The sequence below is a fragment of the Bos grunniens genome, chromosome 17 (assembly GCF_055505025.1).
Source record: "Bos grunniens cultivar Pamir isolate PY7600 chromosome 17, Bosgru_T2T1.0, whole genome shotgun sequence".
NCBI classification, from domain to species: domain Eukaryota; kingdom Metazoa; phylum Chordata; class Mammalia; order Artiodactyla; family Bovidae; genus Bos; species Bos grunniens.
Genome location: NC_141181.1, coordinates 7752201 through 7771613, shown reverse-complemented (window position 1 = coordinate 7771613; position 19413 = coordinate 7752201). Strand labels below are relative to the sequence as shown.

Below are 19413 nucleotides of genomic sequence, written 5' to 3'. Positions count from 1 at the left end.
GTGTATACTCAGAGTCTTTTGCTGTTTTCAGAGTTTTTTCTTACTGGGCACTTCCAGACTTACCGCACTATACTGTTTGAGAATTAAAAAGTGGCTCAGAGGGTAAAGCATCTGCCTGCAATGTGGGAGACCTGGGTTCAATCCCTGGGTTGGGAAGATTCCCTGGAGAAGGAACTGGCAACCCACTCCACTATTCTTGCCTGGAAAATCCCATGGATGGAGGAGCCTGGCAGGCTACGGCCAATGGGGTTGTAAAAAGTCAGACACAACTGAGCGACTAATACTTACTGGGGTTGTAAAGAGTCAGACACAACTGAGCGACTAATACTTACTTACACTTATTTGCCAAGTGAGACTGAACTGCTCCTGGATTTTGACCTTGACTCCACCAGCCCATCCTGAGTTTTCTTCTAGGCTTTGCAGTGGCCTAGAGAGCCAGTGACTTGCTTCCCACTCTGGCCATTGATGCGTCCACCAAGGGAAGGGGCCATGTGGCCGTGGAGATGCAGTTTTCTGGGAGGTAGGGGAGGTCCAGTTTCCTGAGTTTTTCCCAGCAGTATTGCCGCATTTCCCTGGCACTGTCCATCAAAAATCAAGTCATCTTTTACTCTTTAGATACCTGTGTGCCGGTGCACCTCTGAGAGAGGCAGGCAGGGAGGGGTGCCCACCTAGGGGGCCTCCAACCCTGCAGTTCTAGGGGGTGTCCTCAGATGATGGGCTTTTGCTCTCACACTGAGCTTCAGTGAAAGGGTTCAGTGGGGAGCATGTTCCGCTGTGAATGTTTATCCAGATTCTGAACTCCTTATAGCTTTCCCATGGGTTGGCTGCTTCGCTGATCTTTGGCTGTTCTGTTGGGAAAGTAGAAGGGGGAAGGACAAGGAGATCTGACTCAGGTTTGCCGCTTCCCCCACTTATTATTATACCATGAATGATTGAGGGCAGATGCCGAGCTGCTTGTTTTTTAAATGAGGACTTGATGTTTTTTGTGGATTCCATTTTTTCTTGAGTCTTTGTTTTTTGTGGAAAAATACATGTAACATAAAATCTATCCCTTGAACCATTTGTAAGTGTACAATTTCAAGTGTTAAGTGGTATTAAATACATTTAAACCATTGGGTAAGTGTCACCACCACCCATCTCCAGAACATCTTTGTCTTCCCACGCTGAAACCTGGTGCCCACCAAACAGCATTCTTGCATCTCTGCTCCTCTCTCTCTCTGCCCTGCTCCTCCTTTCTCCACCCTCCTCCCCTCTCTCGCTGATTCCCAGGCCCCTGGAAGTGTTCCTTGGTTCATCACCTAGAAGGGAAAGTGTGTCATCCCAAGCGCCGTTGGGATGCACAGCCAAGCTGTGAAATGCCCACGCCAGAGACACTGGGCTGCCCTGTCCCCCGTCCCCGTGGGCTTTTTATCACAAAGCCAAATGGTGACGCTGACTCTTCTGTTTCTCTGTCACTGACTCAGTGAGAACAACCTCCAGGAAGATCTCTTCGACCAGATCTTGGCTGGGAAGCTGGAGTTCCCAGCCCCCTACTGGGACAACATCACAGACTCGGCCAAGGTACCCATCCCGGCCTGGCTCTGGGGGCGGTGGCGTGTTGAGGGGCCCTCGCCTGTCCCAGAGGATGGTGGCACATCGAGGGGCCCTCGCCTGTGGGCTGTTGTCATGTTGAGGGGCCCTCGCCTGTCCCGGGGGGCTGTCGTCGTGTTGAGGGGCCCTTGCCTGTCCTGGGGGGCTGTCGCCGCTCTTGGTGTTGAGCTCCGGGTCTGTCTGGACATGTGGCTCACTCCGCAGCGTGGTGCCTGAAATACTTCGCCGGATTCTGAAAGCCGGCCTGGCTGTCTTCCCAGTGTGCCGAGGCCACCCCCTTAGGGCTTACAGACGCTTCTCTAAGGCCTCCCTGTGTGTCCCTTCATTTGTCCGAGAGCTGTGTCATAGCCCCCCTCGGCCTGCAGGCGAGGCCCCGTGCGGCCTGTGGCGTTGCCAGAAGGGGCAGCTCCGCAGCACCGGGCTGTGGATGACGGCGGTGGCCAGAGCCCGTAGGAGGGGACGCCGTGGTTTGTGTGGACTCGGGCGAGACCTCTCGTTTCGGTGCTGCTGACGCGGCGGCCATGCCTGGGGAGGTGGCCGTGTGATCGCTTCTGCGTCCAAATACCGAGCTGTGGTGCTGGCTGTCCCCTGAGGCACTCGGTGCAAACTCACGGTTCCTGTCTGTCGTTAGTCACCCCACTTCTGTCCCCTCTGTCCTCTCCTCTCTTTCTTCCCAGGAATTAATCAGTCAGATGCTTCAGGTCAATGTTGAAGCGAGGTGCACAGCAGGACAGATCCTGTGTCACCCCTGGGTGTCCGTAAGTACCCACGTCCCCAGGGAACCGATGTCTCTGTGTCCTCCTCGCCTGGGCTGTGGTGCAGACCGAGTTCTGGGTCCACGTCCTGTGGCGGATCGAGCGTCCTTTTCCGTAATGAGCAAGCAGCATGCAGCCTGCTCTCTGGCCGGACACAGCTGGCGCTAGGCTCCCTCTGTGAGTGGCCGGGCTCATCACAACCTCTGCAGGCTGCGGCGTCCTCGCCTGTGAGGTGCGGGGATTGGCCAGGATGCTGTCTGAGGGCCTCTTCCGGTCATCCTGGGGTTTGAGAGTCTTCAGAGCTTGCCCAGAGATGAGCCTGTGTCAGAGCCTGATCTCTGCCTTCCTGGCACGTGGTCACGGGAGCACTCCTGCTCCCGGTGGGGCAGGCGGGAGCCGAGTGGAGGATGTGTGATGTTCGGAGAGTCCTCTGAGTGTGGGCAGTGCCTCAGGGCCCGGGTGAAACAGTTCACACCAGGGGAGTCTGGGTCCCCTCAGTCCTGGGAGCCTGGGGCAGTGGCATTAATTCAGGGGCTCTTGCTGACTTCAGGGCGCCCCGTGCACCTTGGCCACCCAGGCTCTGTCCCCCACATTCTGACGACTCCATTCAGACTCTCTGGTCCTGTTATGTGACTTGGTTCTTGGACCAAGTAGCTGAGAGGCCACATTTTTTTATTGAGTGATAAAGACTAGACACTACCTGCATTCTTGACTAAAATGATAATTTTGATGTTTCCATGGGCAGGACCTGTACTAAATTAGATGGCATTTGTGCTGTGGAGGATGGTCTCTGAGCCCTGCAGAAGGTCCTTCTGCCCTCTCCTCAGCCCACTCCAGACCTCAGGAGGGAGGTGCATGGCAGAGGGTCCTTCCAGGGGGTAGGGGACCGCCCAATAGCAGGTGTTATTTTCAGTTACTTGACTTACATGGTTCCCCTGATCTCACGGCTCAGACGGCCCAGTAGGAGGAGACGGTGGGAGCGATGGATGGTGTGTGACTGCTGAGGAAGAGACAGCGTGGACCCGAGACTCAAAATCTGTGTCTTTGATTCTTTTCTGTAGGATGACGCCTCCCAGGAGAATAATATGCAAGCTGAAGTAACAGGTAAACTCAAACAGCACTTTAATAACGCGCTCCCCAAACAGAACAGCACGACCACCGGGGTCTCCGTTATCATGGTAAGTAGAGCGTGTGGCCGCCCTTGGGCAGCTGCAGGTGCGGCCTGACTGCTCAGCTGATGGTGAACCCTGCAGAGTCAGCGGCCCCGTGCTCCCCTCTCATGGCCCTGGTGCCTTCCGGCTCCTCCCTCCACGACAAGAATGGCCTGGCATGTGAAGGGCACCGTGTGGCCAGCTCCCAGTCTGCGGGTCCTGGGATCAGGGGGTGTGCAGGTTCCAGCCAGGCCAAACTGCAGGGCCCTGGGCCCGGGTCCCCTCCTCTTCTGGGCTCCGTGGGCCCTGGGCTGTGGCGTCTGTCCCAGCTCTGCTTTCCCCCCTAGAGAGGGCTCCCCAGCCAGGCGGGACTTGCAGCCAAAGGCAACGACTCCCTGACTACTCAGGGCTTCACAAATAGATTATTTGAGCTGTGAATGATTCTTTGGGACTGGGGATAAGAAACGGCTAGAGTTAAGCAAATTCCACTTTTTACAAAATGAGTATTTTGTGATTTTTAAAAGTTCAGAAGAATGAAAAAAAAACTGGGTTTTTCAGGGTTGGTAAAATTTAATGAGAAGTTAGTAACACAGATCCCCATATTTTGTCAGATCTTCCTTCTAAAATGTTTTTGAGGCAGCTTACCTAAATCCATAAACACAGCAAATGGAAAACGGCATTAAAGTACGTGAAGTAACGTGAAAGTGGGTCAGGGAGCTGGAGAAGATGGCAGAAAAGATAAAAGTGAGTCAGAAGTGTGGCCAGCAGCCCTCCCACCAGCTGTCCAGACCTGGGTCCTCGCTCCTGTGAGCCATGAAGCTGGCCCCCGTGGGGCCCCCTGCTGCCCCCACTGCTCATAGGACCAGGGAGCAGCAGGGGCTGCCTTCCCGGGGAGAGGCAGGCTTTCTCTGGAGGTGGGGACCCACAGCCTGACAGCGGGTGACGGGCCGGCCATCCCTCCGCTCCATCACTCTGGCCTCAGGACGGACCTCCCCCTCTGGAAAGACTGATTTCCTCCCCGACTGGGAGGGAACAGTCACTTACTCTCGCAGCTCGTTGCACATCTGATCCTTCCCTTGGAGGCCTGGGTGCAGGTGGGAGCCGGGGGGAAGCCCACTGCTCTGTCCCGGGGTGGGGGACCCGTTCTCCATCCTGGGGACCCCTTTCCTCCTCCCCTGCCAGGCTGCAGGCCCCCCGGCAGCTCTGAGTCAGACGAGCGGGAAGGCCTCTTGAGCTGTGGTTTTCCCGGGATCTCAGTAGTGTCCTGCCAAAAGCCTGAGGCAGTGGGAGCTGTCACAGAGGGGCAGCTGAGACCCTGCGAGGAGAGCTGCCCTGCCTGAGCCACGGCAGGAGAACCTTCTCAGTGAGTCATTGCTGCCTGGGCTCGAGTCACAGCCCTGCCGCCAGCCATGCTGCCAGGCAGCTCCTGGGGAAATCTAGAAAAACCTGAAGCATCAAAAATTGTCACACTCACCATGTAATAAAAAACCTTATGAGTTAGCACATTTTAATAACCACACGTGAATTAAGCTTCCTGGTCTCCTAGAGGAAGAAGCTTTATAGGATTCACCCAGAGCTCATGAGAGCTTCCCCCCTGGGTCACCTGTTGACTCACGGCCCAGACGCGGGGCCTGTGGCCCACCAAGGTCTGGAGCGATTGGCCCCTTTGCCTTTTGGCCCAGTACAGGCTCTGTTCTGGATGAGGATAATCCAGGCCCTCTCAGAACCTATGTCTTGGGGTTTACAAATGGCTTTTTTCCATTTGCTGATGAAGTTCAAGCATTCAGTATCAAACTCCTGACCTTTAACAGGACGTTTGCTTGAATGAACACTGCTTTATTATTTGTGAGTCTAGCAGTGATTGTGAGCATTGTGTGTTCACGTGTGTATTAAGTGTCTTGTCGGGCATGTTGGCGGGGCTCCATCTCACCCCCCGGTCCCCACATAACTCTGCAGCTCCTTAGCTCTGGGGAGGTGCTGGCTGACCCATGAGATCCAAAACCCATGGGGGAGCCAGGAACACTTGTCTCCGGAGGGACCAGTTCTCCACGGCCAGAAAGCCAGCCTGGGACTCTGGCTTGTCCCATGTGGGCCTCCATGGGGAGGGCATCCATCCTCACCCGACAGAGGCCTGGCCGGGCATGGTTGTGTCCGGGCAGCTTGCAACGCTTCTGAGTCATCAGTCATCTGCCCCACCCCCCGCCCCTGACCACCACCACCTTCACCACCTTCACCATTACTGTGTGTCTGTGTGTCCTGCCCTTGGGAACAGTTTCAAATGTTTTCTTAAAAATCCTGATTCACACACAGCTCTTCTGGTATGTACCTGTTCTCATATCTGGGCATGTAAGGCTCAGGTGGTTTCCTCCTGATACAGACAGTGTATCAGTGTCCTGAGGCGGGACCCTCTGGTTGGGTTTGGTTCTCCTAGAACCCCCAGAATGGGAGCCTGGGGCTCCGGTGAGGAAACGGTAGGACAGGAATGGTAGGTAACGGTGAGCAAGTGAAGCTGATGCTGTGTCTGCGTTTTGTTTGACAGTTTGACTTGACAGTTTGAGAGGCACTTCAGAGTTTCACTGTGTACCCCGCTGAGACTCTGGGGACCCCGGAGCAGCGTTCTGGTATTCACGAGCTGTGCTTCCTCAGAGCGGCCTCTAATTCTCAGCCCCTCTTGTCTGCATGCTTCTCTCAGACTCTGACAACAGCGTCTAGCTCTCGGCTTCTCACGGGTGCGGGTCTCCTGTACCTACTGACACCCATTTTGGCCAAACACACCCGTGAAAACTTTCCTTAGAACTCTTCAGCTTGCCACATACACCTTGCTTCCCAGACCAAAAGCTGGTGAGGGCACGGGCGGAGGACCCCAGTCACCCTCCTGCTAAAGGTTGTCTTTCACTGAGGTGCAAATGTGTATCTTTTAGTGGACTACAGCGTTAAGATGGGCGCCTTTGCGAAGGCTTTGGTTCTTTCTGCAAGTGCGTTTGCAAGGAGGCACTGTCCTCTGTAAAACAGTGTGCAGTCAGCTAGGCTTTGGGATAGGAGAATGCTAGAGGGTAGGGTTTTGGTTTAAGTTGGGCCTGCGGGTTCCGATTGCTCTTGTATTCGCCCTGACTTGTCCTGAGAGGCTTAAGGAAAGGCCCTGCACCTGCAGAGCGGGCTCGGGCCTCGCCCAGGAGAGGCCATCTCGTGGTGGAAAAGGGAATTAGTGATAAGAAACCCCTGGTGGCTGCATTTTGTAGCCTCGTAGCTGACTTGAGAAAGGATGGATTCAAAAGGAGTGCTTCCTCACTAGGGGGACTGTGCTCCTTTCAGGGGGACGCTGGGAAGGATCGGGGCTTAATTTAAGTTAGACAAAACTGTTCCGACTGTGTTGCTTCTGTTGAAAGTAAGTCCAGTTTCTGTCCCCGCTTCTCTCCCGCTCCTCTCGCCTCTCCCGCCGCCTGCATTGCTTCCCCCTGGCTAGGCCCAAGGCGACGGTATGTACTAACCGCACCGCTCTGCTTCCTCCCGCTGCACACGTTCATGTTCTCATCGGGAAGAGAAGAGGAGAAATAACCGTGGGGATGTTGGTGTCTTCGGCCCAGGGGAGGCTTTTGGGTGGAAAACGGCGGAAGAAGCCTCTCTGCGAGTTCCGTGTTTTCCCTGAGGGGTGGTCTGGCCTCTGCTCACACTCGCGCTCCGAAGCTTGTTGAGGCGCAGGGCTGAGTTTCTGATTTGGCTTTTCCCCAGTTACCTCTTCTCCAGGAAACGGAAAGTGCCCTTGGCAATCACTGATGTTCAGGAAGGGCCTGTGGAGAACACCTGTCTTCCAGTCTGCCCCAAGGGCCCCGCAGGCAGCCGCCCAAGGCCTAGGAAGCCCCATTTGTTCGCATTTTCTCCAGGCACTTTTTTCCGCTCCTGGAGTCCTGGAAGAACCGGATGGTTCCGTTCCCCATCAAAGTGGTTAGACGACAAGAAAAGGACTTCTGGTCTACATGCCTTTCCGCTAAACAGCTAAAGGTGCTGAGAACTGACAGAGCCCCGCGTTTGGAAAACCCGATGAGAGGGCGCCTGGCCTGGCCTCCCTGGCCGAGCAGCAGTCCTCGTACCGGACCGAGGAGGAGGCAGGCAGGCCAGTTCCCAGCTCCAGGCTAGCGTCAGAGAGCAAGGGGACATCTGTGCCCCTGGAGCAGGGGAAAGTGAGAGTGTTAGTCTCTCAGTCATTTCCTACTCTTCGTGATCCCATGGACTGTCGCCCAGTAGGCTCCTCCGTCCATGGAATTCTCCAGGCAATAACACTGGAGTGGGTTGCAATGCCCTTCTCCTGGGGATCTTCCCTACCCAGGGATTGAACCCTGGTCTCCTGCATTACAGGCAGATTTTTTTTTTTTTTAACCGTCTGAGCCACCAGGGGGAGCTGGTCACAACCCTTGGGGGTGTGAAGACACCCCACAGGAAGAGAAGGCCAGGGAGGAGATGCTGGAGGGTGGAAAGATGGGTGATGTTGTTACACCCCACATTCCCAGGCTTTTCATAGATTACCGGTCGCCAGTGCGGCGGTGGTTTCGGGGCGGGGCGGGGGTTAGGTATTATGGGTGACATGACTTAATCTTTCCAATCTCCCGTTGAGGAACCTTCTTTAGAGAAGTCAGCAGTCAGGTGCCTTGCATTCCCCTGCGGTTTGCTTCTTGTCCAGGACGCTTCTGGGCTCAGATCCCAGAAGCTCCGGCCGGGTCGTAGGAGCAGAGGCCGCGGTGAGGGATGGCGGGACTACTGGGCCGACCGGGGGGCGCCGTTGGGCCGCGGGCGTTACTTCTCCTCTCCTGCTCCCGCCCTGCATGCTCGGCGTGCCCTGCTCGCTCGCGGTGCCAGGCTCAGGCGGCGGGCTCACGAGTCTTCGTCTCCTGCTCTCTCCCCAGAACACGGCTCTAGATAAGGAGGGCCAGATCTTCGGCAGCAAGCTTGGCGCCGAGGGCGGCCGGCCCGGCCTGGAGCCCGCCGCCCCGGCGCCCGCCGCGCCCCCGGAGCCGCCCCCGCACCCCGGCCCTCCCGCCCCGGCCCCGGGCGGCGAGCGGGCGGGGACGTGGCGCCGCCACCGCGACTGACCCGCTGCCCGGCGCAGCTCCGCACGCCGCCGCCCGGCCGGGCGCCTCCGGGGCCTGGAGGGGCCCGTTAAGCGTCGGCTTCGGGGACGGTCCTCGGAGCGGCGGCTTTAAATGTTCCGCCTTTTCAGTTCAGTGGACGTTGGACGGCATCGCCAGGAGACTGTGCAACTTCGATCCGGCATCCAGCGCATTTTTATAGAAACGCTTCGGCTGAACCAAGGTCTCTATTTAAGAAAACTCGGAGGGCTCCTTTTTTTCTCTCTTTAAAACAGCTCAGAACTGTATCTGACCCTTCGTGGGCACCCTTCCTCTGATGCCGGGGCTTGGGAGCTGGCTTCCAGCGGAAGTCCTGGGCCCCCGGTGGACCCCCTGGTCCCAACGCTCAGCCCATTTCGGGGTCTCGCAGGTGCGGGGCGCGGGGCTCACGTCAGAGGACCCCGGGTCTGGACTTGGGCATAGGCCCCTGGAAAGGCCACTGCTTCCTCCACGACGTGCATTTCCTCAGCTCTTCCCACGTCTGTATCGGGAGATGCCCGGGACGTTGTCCTTGGGGATTTTCGAGGAGCGGCAGGTGCATGTGCGCCGGCGGGGCTTCCTTCTCCAGGTCCCACTGCGGGCACAGCAGGACCGACGTGAGCCCCTCGGAGCCCCCCAGTCTCCCTGTTCCATCCGCTTCTCATCGGCGGCGGGGACAACCCCAGGACGCGTGGGCCCGGTTGGGACTGGGCAGGAAGGTGCCTGCAGACGTCCTCTGTTACTAACCTTCTGGAAGGCTGCTGGCAGTTTTTCCTTTTTTCCACCACCCTGCTGTTTTTAATGATTGTACATAATCAGTGTATTTGTTTTCCCTGCTCATCTTCTAAAGGGGTGAGCCTGTAGTTCCTTCTCACTGTTAGACTTTTGCCCCCTACAAGTGTATCCAATAAACTCTTCCTTCTCGAGAAGTAGTCAGGGTGGCCAGAGGTTCCTGTGTGGCTGTTTGTTTGCATTGCAGTGTGTGGTTAAAGCGACGCCCGCCAGGGCCGGGTTCTGGAAGGTTCCAACGTTTGCTTTTGTGTTGGGGGCATGACTGGGAGGAGAGGTGCTCGGGAAGAACACATGGAGGTGCCCTGGATGCAGGTATATTTGCAAAAACACACAGCCAAGGCTCCAAAGCCGACAGGGATTATTGGTGTACAACACAGGACTCTGATGGAACCAGGGATCGGAAGGTCAGGCTTCCAGGAAACGGGGAGTCGGGGCGTCATTGTTGTTTCTCTGTTTCTGTCTCTTTCAGAGACTGTGCCATCACTTGTCTCTGCTTTTTTCAGTGTATTTTGGCCCTTGATTTCTGTTCTCTGATGACAACTACTTGCTTGGGCTTAGCCTGGAACTGCTCTGTCCCCAGCTTCTCAAGTCCGTACAGCTCCACGGCTTGAAGTCATCTCTTCAGCTTTGGATCTCTTTGTCCCCATTGCTGTGTGATGATTCCTCCCTGGGCTGAGCCAAACCAGAGGCGGGTGACAGAATGCAGACGGGCGTCAGGGGATGCAGGCTTCAAGAGGAGGGTGGTGATGGGCAGGTCCAGAACATTCTGTTGCTTTCCTCACTAGTTAAAGAGCAAGATTTTTTTTTTTTTTTTACAGCTTCTAATAGAATAATGTTAATGAAAGTGAAGAGGGAGTTCCCGGGTGGTAAAGACTCTGCCTGTCAATGCGGGAGACACACGTTCAATCCTTGGGTTGGGAAGCTTGCCTGGAGTTGGAAATGGCAATCCACTCCAGTATTCTTGCCTGAAAAGTCCCATGGATAGAAGAGCCTGGTGGGCCACAGCCCATGGGGCGGGAGAGAGTCACACACAACTGGGTGAGTATGGAATGGACACGAAGTGCTAATGTAAGAGAGGAGAAAAATGAAAATGGAGGAATGACAGAGCGAGGCTGTTAGTGCCAGAAACTGGACCCCACTGCTTGAACTGCGAGGTTCAAAGACATTTGCCAAAGACTTAAAGTAAGTGGCCAGGGCAGTGCCAGTCGCAGGTGAGAGGACGAGCCCCTCTGTCCAGCACGTGCTCCCACACTCTGTGCCACACTCGATCGCCTGGGGACAGGAGTTGCCTGAGTCCAGGGTGGTGGCATGGCCTCGCGGTGACTGAGCAGCTCTTCAGTAAATAACTTCATCCCACAAACACCCAGAGCAGTGAGTGGTGGTAAAGGGACCAGCCTAGAATGGGTGACACACTAGGGTCACAGACCTGGCAGGAGACAGAGCTCGAAGTTATAAGTGGAGGCCTGGGCGCCAGTAGCCAAGGAAGGGCTCCGCCAGCACCAGCAGGTTGTTCCTTTGCCCGCACATTCAGCAGACATTGACTGAGACCTTGTGCTGGTCTCAGGATCCAAACTAAATGCAGCTGCCCAACTGTTGGGTTCCTCCGCTCCTGCACAGTGAGAGAGGCATGGGCTTGGGTTATAGTCAGTCCCTTATTCCAGCAGGCGGATCTTGGCTACAGAAGGTAAAGCGAGGGAAGCGGTGACCTGCTGACATCACTGGGAGGTGCCTGCTGGGCTCAGCCATGGGTAAGCCTGAGTCTGCCTCTCCTCTTGAGTCAGGAAGATCCCCTGGAGAAGGGAATGGCAACTCCCTCCAGTCGTCTTGCTTGGAGAATTCTATGGACAGAGAAGATTGGCAGGCTACAGTCCATGGGGTTGCCAAGAGACAGGCCCAAGCAATGAGCACTCTCCCTTTGCTCAGAAAGGGTGCCATGGGATGAAAGTATATGGAATATACGGATTGGAAGCATTTGGCATCACTGCCCCCAGAATTCCTGCATGAATGAGATTGTGAAATGAGGATCAGGAGACACTGAGAACAGACCCAAACAGATAAACCACACTGGGAGAGAGAGCGTTGGGCAGTGATGCTGTCCCGGATGAGGGCCTCCAGAGCAGTTGGCCATCCAGTGGAAATACAGTGTAAGCCACATCATTTATCTGATACTACATTTAAAAAAAAAAAGGAACAGGTGAAATAAATTTTATAGCATAGTTTATTTAGCCAAATATATCTAAATATATCCAAAGTATTATTTCAACATATAATCAACAGCAAGTCATTGGGATGTTTTCCCTTATTTCTTTGTACTAAGTCTTTGACGCCTGGTGTGTACTGACACGGACAGCACATCCCAGGCTGGACCACACACGTTTCAAACATTTAACAGCCTCGTGCCCCCCACCTGCCACACTGGACAGTGTGGCTCTAAAGAAAGCCTGGGCGCTCGGTTTTCCTGTTTAGTTTTGCATGCGATGTGAACAACAATGGAGAGACTCCTTATTCACTGTTCTAAATGTGCTTATTGGAGTATAGTTCCTTTACAACCTTGTTCAGTTTCTGCTGTGCGCTGAGATGAGCCGGCTGTTGTAGGCAGACGGGAGCCCCCTCCCTCCGGGTCGGCTCGGACGCCGCACTGAGCCCCCTGTGCTGTGCGGGCTTCCCGCCGCTGGCCGTGTTACACGTGGCAGGGCGCATGCGTCAGCGCTGCCCTCTCAAATCACCCCAGCCCCCGCTTCCTCCTGCCGGTGCCCACGCGTCCACTCTCTGCATCTGCGTCTCCATTTCTGTCCTGCAGATAGGTTAGTTTGCACCATTTTTCTTGATTCCATATATATGCTTAATATATATTTGCTTTTCTCTTTCTGACTGACTGCACTATGTACGACTCTCTAGGTCCATCCACATCACTACAGTTACTCAATTTTATTACTTTCTATGGCTGAGTAATAGTCCACTGTATATAAGTGCCACATCTTCTTCATCCGTTTATCTGTTCTCGGTTGCTTCCCTGGCCTCACTGTTGTGAAGTGCTGCAGTGAATATTGGGGTACCCAATTCTTTGTGAATTGTGGTTTTCTCAGGATTTATGCCCAGTAGTGGGATTTCTGGTTCTATTTTTAGTTTTTTAACGGACCTCCATACTGTTCTCCATAGTGGCTGTATCAATATACATTCTTACCAACTGTGCAAGAGGGTTCCCTTTTTCCACATCCTAGAGATGGCCATTCTGACTGCTGTGAAGTAATACCTCATTGTAGTTTTGATTTGCATTTCTCTAACAATTAGTGATATTGAGCATTTTCCCGTGTGTTTCTTAGCCATCTGTATGTACTCTGGAGAAATTTCTATTTAGGTCTTCTGCCCATTTTTTGATTGGGTTTTGTGTGTGTGTGTGTGTTTTAATATTGAGGTGCTTGTATATTTAGGGGGTTAACTTTGTCAGTTACTTCATTGGCAAATATTTTCTCCCATTATGAGGGTTTTCTTTTTGTCTTGTTTATGGTTCCTTTGCTGTGTAAAAGTTCTTAGGTTAAATTACGTCCCATTTGTTTATTTGTTTATTTTTGTTTTTATTTTCATTACTCGAGGAGGTGGGTCAAAAAGGATCTTGCTGCTATTTACGTTGAAGCGTGTCCTGCCTTTGTTTCCTGTTGGAGTTTCTATAGCGTGTGGCCTTACATTTAGGTCTTTAATCCACTGTGAGTTTGTTTTTGTGTGTGGTGTTAGGAAGTGTTCTAATTTCATTCTCTTCCATGGAGCGGTCCTGTTTTCCCAGCACCACTTATTGAAGAGGCTGTCCTTTCTTCACCTTATATTCTCGTCTCCTTTGTCCAAGATAAGTGGGTGGGCTTCTCCGCTGTTTGAAACGGGATGGATTGATTTCAGGTGACCTCAGCAGGTGAGGGTACTGATCCAAACCTGAGGTGTGAAATCGGAGCGTGAATATCCTGTAGAGTCAGTCGCCAAAGCCTTGGCAGTCATTGCCGCTCGGGGGAAACCCAGGCGGAGGGAAGCACAGCGAGCACCAGGTTGTCCGGCGCCAACAGAGCCGCATCCGCGTCCACGTGAGCCGCGTCCTGAGAAGCCTGTGCAGGTCTCGGGCAAGGCTCCGTGCTGGGTGTGTGGTGCCGGGGAAGCAACCACTGCTGCAAAGAAGGCAGACAGGTGGCGGAGGTTTAAAGCACTGGCAGCCAAGGGCTGGTGGCAAGGCGGCCAGGTGTCGGCTACGACGAGCCAGAGGGCCCTCCGCTGGCTGTGTTCCTTCGCCGAGAGCGGCAGGGGGTGCAGGCGTCTCTGGGGTGCTCGGGGTGCGGCCCGGGGTCAGTGGGCTGGAGGCCTGGACGGTCAGGTATGAGCGCAGCATTGGAGGAGCAGACCAGTGAAAGGGTTGGCTGCTTTCTCGGGGCAAGCGGTTAGTTCTGGGAAATGCCTAGGTGTAAGTGGAAACAGTGTCAGACTTTATTTTTTTGGGCTCCAAAATCACTGCAGATGGTGACTGCAGCCATGAAATTAAAAGACGCTTACTCCTTGGAAGGAAAGTTATGACCAACCTAGATAGCATATTGAAAAGCAGAGACATTACTTTGCCAACAAAGGTCCGTCTAGTCAAGGCTATGGTTTTTCCAGTGGTCATGTATGGATGTGAGAGTTGGACTGTGAAGAAGGCTGAGCGCCGAAGAATTGATGCTTTTGAACTGTGGTGTTGGAGAAGACTCTTGAGAGTCCCTTGGACTGCAAGGAGATCCAACCAGTCCATTTTGAAGGAGATCAGCCCTGGGATTTCTTTGGAAGGAATGATGCTAAAGCTGAAACTCCAGTCCTTTGGCCACCTCATGCGAAGAGTTGACTCATTGGCAAAGACCCTGATGCTGGGAAGGATTGGGGGCAAGAGGAGAAGGGGACGACAGAGGATGAGATGGCTGGATGGCATCACTGACTCGATGGACGTGAGTCTGAGTGGACTCTGGGAGTTGGTGATGGACAGGGAGGCCTGGCGTGCTGCGATTCATGGGGTCGCAAAGAGTCGGACACGACTGAGTGACTGGACTGAACTGAAGTGATAACAGTTCCTAGTTTACAGAGTACCTCATCCTGTATTGTTTGAGCCACATCACAGCCCTGAGAGAGACACTCACTTTGCTGTTCAACAGATGGAGAACCCATCCGAATGGGTTCCCAGGGCCCAGAACAGGGAGAGGCCTCCTCTGGCCCCAGAGCAGGTGCCCTGCCCCTCCAGGTGGTCAGGGATGCTTAAGGGGGAGCGTCTGTATCCTGAGGCGGAGGTGGGACGGGCTGGGGGAGACCCCTGACAAAGTGGTGGAAAATCTAGGCAGCTAAGATCCCCTGGAGGAGGGCACAGCAACCCACTCCAGTATTGTCTCCTGGAGAATTCCCATGGACAGAGGAGCCTGGTGGGCTGCAGTCAGTCCATGGGGTCGCAGAGTCAGACACAAGTGAAGCGAGTGAGTAAGCATGCAAGAAGTGATCAGGCCACAGCAGGTGTGGTCTGTTAGATGAGGGAAGCTGATGTGTGCAGCTCTGGTGAGTCCCGGCCAGTGAATTTCAGGAGGCTACTTCATGATAAAATCTACAGCCTTGAATTCAGTGGGGATACGTTGCCATCGTCAGGCAGCTGAGGGGAAGGAAAGGGTATTTGGTATAGAGACCACACAGAAGCCTCCTCCTCTTTGGGCAGAGCTGGCAGCATGGCTTCGGTGCGGTCAGGAGGGTTTCAGCTAGAATCTGAGTCACCTGCCTCAGAGGCCGGGCACCTGCCCGAGATCAAGGCTGGGGAGCATCTCAGTTGATCCAAGTCTGAAGCTGCAGCACAGCCAGCTGGTTTGGCGAGGAAACACTCCTGGACTTGCGACAGGAAAAGAACTCATTGCATGCTTCTGACACCTGATGGCTGAGGTCTCGGGACTCAGAGGAACACTTGTAGGCGGGCTGCGCCCCTGGCCTGCAGGTCAGCCCACCCTGTTCATGCGAGAGAAGGATGTGTGCGCCCCGATTGAGCAGTCTGCATTGCTGGCTCCGAACTGCAGGGCAGGGAGTCACGTGTCGGTGCCATTCATCGTAGCCTCGGGCTTTTATGTCGTGATCCTGTGATTGGGACACCCAGGACTCTACTTTTCATCACGGACTCTACTTTTCAGGTCTATTGAAAAGAAAGAGCCAAAAGATGTTGCCCCCACTCATCTGAGAGGAAATAGAAGACACAGAATGTTTTTGATTTGCTATTTTATGGTCTTTTCCATCTTCCTTGATTCTCCCTTGCAGTGACAAGTTGCAATGCCTACAGGATTAATGTCATTTATGTTACAAAAAAGAGAGGCAGCAAGGCTGATCACTCTCCTCTTTTGTCCCCCTGTGATGGGGCAGAAATAGCCAGGTGGAAGCCCTGGTGTATGGTGGTATGCGAGGTGTGTGCAGATACTGACCTTCATGTGCTCCCCGAGTGTGGCTGGGAACGTGCTCTGGCCTAATGTGATGCCACGTGCTGACATGGGGCTGTGAGGCTGGCCGTTCCTCTGTCACCCAGTGACGGCAGAGAGTGGCAGTGCCTGTCCACCACACTCAGCGTGGGCCCCTCCCCGCAGTGTACGGACACGGGGCTGTGGAGGAACCTTGGGGCTGCAGTGCAGGAGCAGGCGGGGCTGATGCAGGAAGGAGACCAAACCGGGTCAGAGCTCTCAGTCCTCTCTGGGAAAGACATATCAAAGGTCCCCAGTGAAACTCCTGTCAAAGTCCTGTCCGGGTGGATCTAAAATGTGTGACATTTATTTTAAAAAAAATATTCTTTCATTTATTTGACTGGGCTGGGTCTTAGTTTCAGCATGTGGGATCTAGTTCCCTGACCAGGGATTGAACTGGGCCCCCTGCATTGGAAGCGTGGGATCTTAACCACTGGGGCACCAGGGAAGCCCTTTAAATTCAGTCATATTTGTGGAAAAGGGTGCAAGGTGGACGTGTGGTCTGACTGTGTCTAGATTCCCTGGCCATCTGCCAACTTGACCCCTGCAACCTCTGCCATGTCACTGCCCCTCTGACAGTGGAGGAGGTGCGGGGGGTGGACACACAGCCTCGGGTATGGGCAGGCCCCTGGCAGGCTCCGTTCTCCCTGTTGAATAGGAGTGGGCAGCCTGGGTAGGAAACGCCCAGCCTCGGGTCCTGCTTCCCGTGGTTCCCAGGGAGGGGGCCATCCCGCATGCCAACAAGCAGAACTGAAGGATGGGGACGTTTCAAGGCAGAATGTTCCTTTTCAGTGGACTAACTGCATATTGAAAAGCAGAGACATTACTTTGCCAACAAAGGTCCCTCTAGTCAAGGCTATGGTTTTTGAGAGTTGGACTGTGAAGAAAGCTGAGTGCCGAAGAATTGATGCTTTTGAACTGTGGTGTTGGAGAAGACTCTTGAGAGTCCCTTGGACTGCAAGGGGATCCAACCAGTCCATTCTGAAGGAGATCAGTCCTGGGTGTTCTTTGGAGGGAATGATGCTGAAGCTGAAACTCCAATACTTTGGCCACCTCATGTGAAGAATTGACTCATTGGAAAAGACTCTGATGCTGGGAGGGATTGGGGGCAGGAGGAAAGGGGGACGACAGAGGATGAGATGGCTGGATGGCATCACTGACTCGATGGACGTGAGTCTCAGTGAACTCCGGGAGATGGTGATGGACAGGGAGGCCTGGTGTGCTGCGATTCATGGGGTCGCAAAGAGACACGACTAACTGAACTGAACTGACTGGAACGTGTATTTATGGATGCTGGGTCCACTGTGGGAACAGCCTTCTCCTGGGTGTATTGTTCACCACTTCGTATCGGTGTGCCTGTCAGGCTGGTGTTCCCTCTGCTCCAAGCCTCATGCCTTCTCCTGGAGGTGAGGGCTGTCTCCTAAGTTACAGAGCTTCAGGGACTTAATGGATTATGTCTCATTCAGAATCCACAGCATCGGTGAGAAAAACCACACTCTTCCGAGGCAGGGCAAGTTCACAAGCGTGCTCTCTGCTGCGTGGACTCCGGGCCGCCAAGGGTCATCCAATTTCAGCCCAAAGCACCTCAGTTTTGACCTGTTTTCATAAGTGGTTTACATTTATTTGAAGTTTTTTTTTATTGGAGTATAGCTGCTTTACAGTATCGTGTTAGTTTCTGCTGTACAGCAGACTGTATCAATTGTATGTTTGCGTATATCCCGTCTTTTGGACTCCTTCCCCATTTAGGTCACCACAGAGTGAGGCCCCTGTGCTGCACAGGGGGTTCTCCTCAGTCTAGTTTATACCTAGTATGGTTTATATGTACACAGTTGATACACACTGATCCCACTCTCCTGATTCATCCCACCCCCTCTTCCTCCCTTGGTCTCCATGTTCCCTCTGTCTGTGTCACTATTTCTGCTTTGTATATGAGATCATCCACCAGGTTTTCAGAGTCCACATGTATGTGTTAATATACGCTATTTGTTTTTCCTCTTCTGACTTATTTCATCCTGTATAACAGTCTCTAGTCTACCCACATCTCTACAAATGACCAAGTCTTGCTCCTTTTTATGACTAATATTCCATTGTATATACTTTCCACATCTTCTTTATCCATTCTTCTGTTGATGGACCTAGATGTAACTTTTTTAAAGGAGTGAAAATTGGATAAATACGTGAATGTTGGGCAGATCCTAACATATCCTGTACTGAACAGATTCTGTTGCTCAGAAGCCCTGTGTGATGCCAGCTGAGTTCGTTTTATGAGTACATGTAGTTGACCCTCCACAGCTGAAGTTCTACATCTGTGGTCAGTGGAAGCTGTGCGTGCAGGGAGCAGCTGAGGTGGTGTGTTGATGCCAGCTGTTAAATATTATGTTTCAGTGGATTCCCCGTAGTTGTAAGTTTTAAAACAATAGAGGCAGTGGAGGCACTGACTGACTTCTTAGGCACCGAAAGGAAGCTGCTTCATGAACTTGGCTTCAGGCTTGTTAACGTGGACTCAAGTATCAGATGCCTGGCGTGTGACTTAGAGATTCCTGCTCCTTCCACCACTCTGCAAAAGCTCCCAAAGTGAGCCATCAGGGGTTCATACCGTAGGGTACTCGTTGAGCAGTAACTCACGTAAGTCTTTGATTTGGACACGTGCTTCTCCTTTCCCACTTTTCACCATCTGTTGTTTTGTTAGGGGTTTGTAAAACAGCTGTAACTGAGGATGTTAGAACAGTGTATAAAATTCTTTGGTTTTTTTGTTAGATAAAGGTCTAGTGTTCTCATTTAGTTAAGAGGGAGCTCTCTGGCCAGAGGCCCATTTTTTCCTGTTTTCATTCAAGAGAATTTCTCTCCTATTGGTTATTGTTTAAAAACTGAAGGAACCAAAGTTTAATGTTTTCTTTGAGAATAACTGTATTATCATTGTTTCAAAATTCGAAGTGGAATTGCTAGAAGCTGACACCGTTCTAGGTACCTATATAAGCATGTTGTGCTGGGAAAACAGGGTTTGGTTTAAATTCTGGCTTAGTGTTAATACTGAGCTGTCTAGATCTAAGCCAAGTGTATTAGTGTCACTAAATCTTTAATTTTCTCAACTATAAGCACAGTGTTATTTTGATGATGATTATGGACTAAAGTACTTGTTCTAGAAAAAAAAGGAGTAAAAATATTTCCAACAATTACAAATACATTTTATTTTTCTGTCAAACCAAGTTGTTCCATTCCTAATTTTTGCTTTTAGAAAAGAGCTGAATGTGTAGAAAAAAAGGTACATGTGTGCTAAGTTGCTTCAGTCGTGTGCAACTCTCTGTGACCCCATGGACTCCAGCACACTAGGCTCATGTGTCCATGGCATTCTTGAGGCAAGAATATTGGCGTGAGCTGCCATGCCCTCCTCCAGGGGATCTTCTCAACCTAGGGGTCAAAGGTAGTCCTTACCTGCATTGGCAGGCGGGTTCTTTACCACTAACTGGGAAGCCCAGACGAAAAGGGAGGTCACCCCTTTTAGGTAAGTTGCAAGAGAAATAGAGATGGAATTTCAGTTTCAACTCAG

At 52.9% G+C, this 19413-nt stretch overlaps 1 protein-coding gene across 12 annotated transcripts in view; it reads left to right on the top strand.

The window, feature by feature from the left end:
• DCLK2 (doublecortin like kinase 2) overlaps window positions 1-9524 on the top strand; it is a 188843-nt gene extending 179319 nt beyond the window's left edge. For 9 of the 12 annotated variants that reach the window (XM_086346391.1, XM_086346390.1, XM_086346389.1 and 6 more), the window contains 4 exons: window positions 1464-1560; window positions 2268-2348; window positions 3407-3523; window positions 8395-8717. In XM_086346391.1, the coding sequence (XP_086202517.1) occupies window positions 1464-1560; window positions 2268-2348; window positions 3407-3523; window positions 8395-8580 (481 nt within the window). In that variant the 3' untranslated portion in view covers window positions 8581-8717. Of the gene's footprint in view, window positions 1-1463; window positions 1561-2267; window positions 2349-3406; window positions 3524-6035; window positions 6170-8394 lie in introns of those variants that run through there. The other 3 variants (XR_015144122.1, XM_086346384.1, XM_086346392.1) reach the window with 3 other exon arrangements.
• Window positions 9525-19413: the final 9889 nt, after the last annotated feature.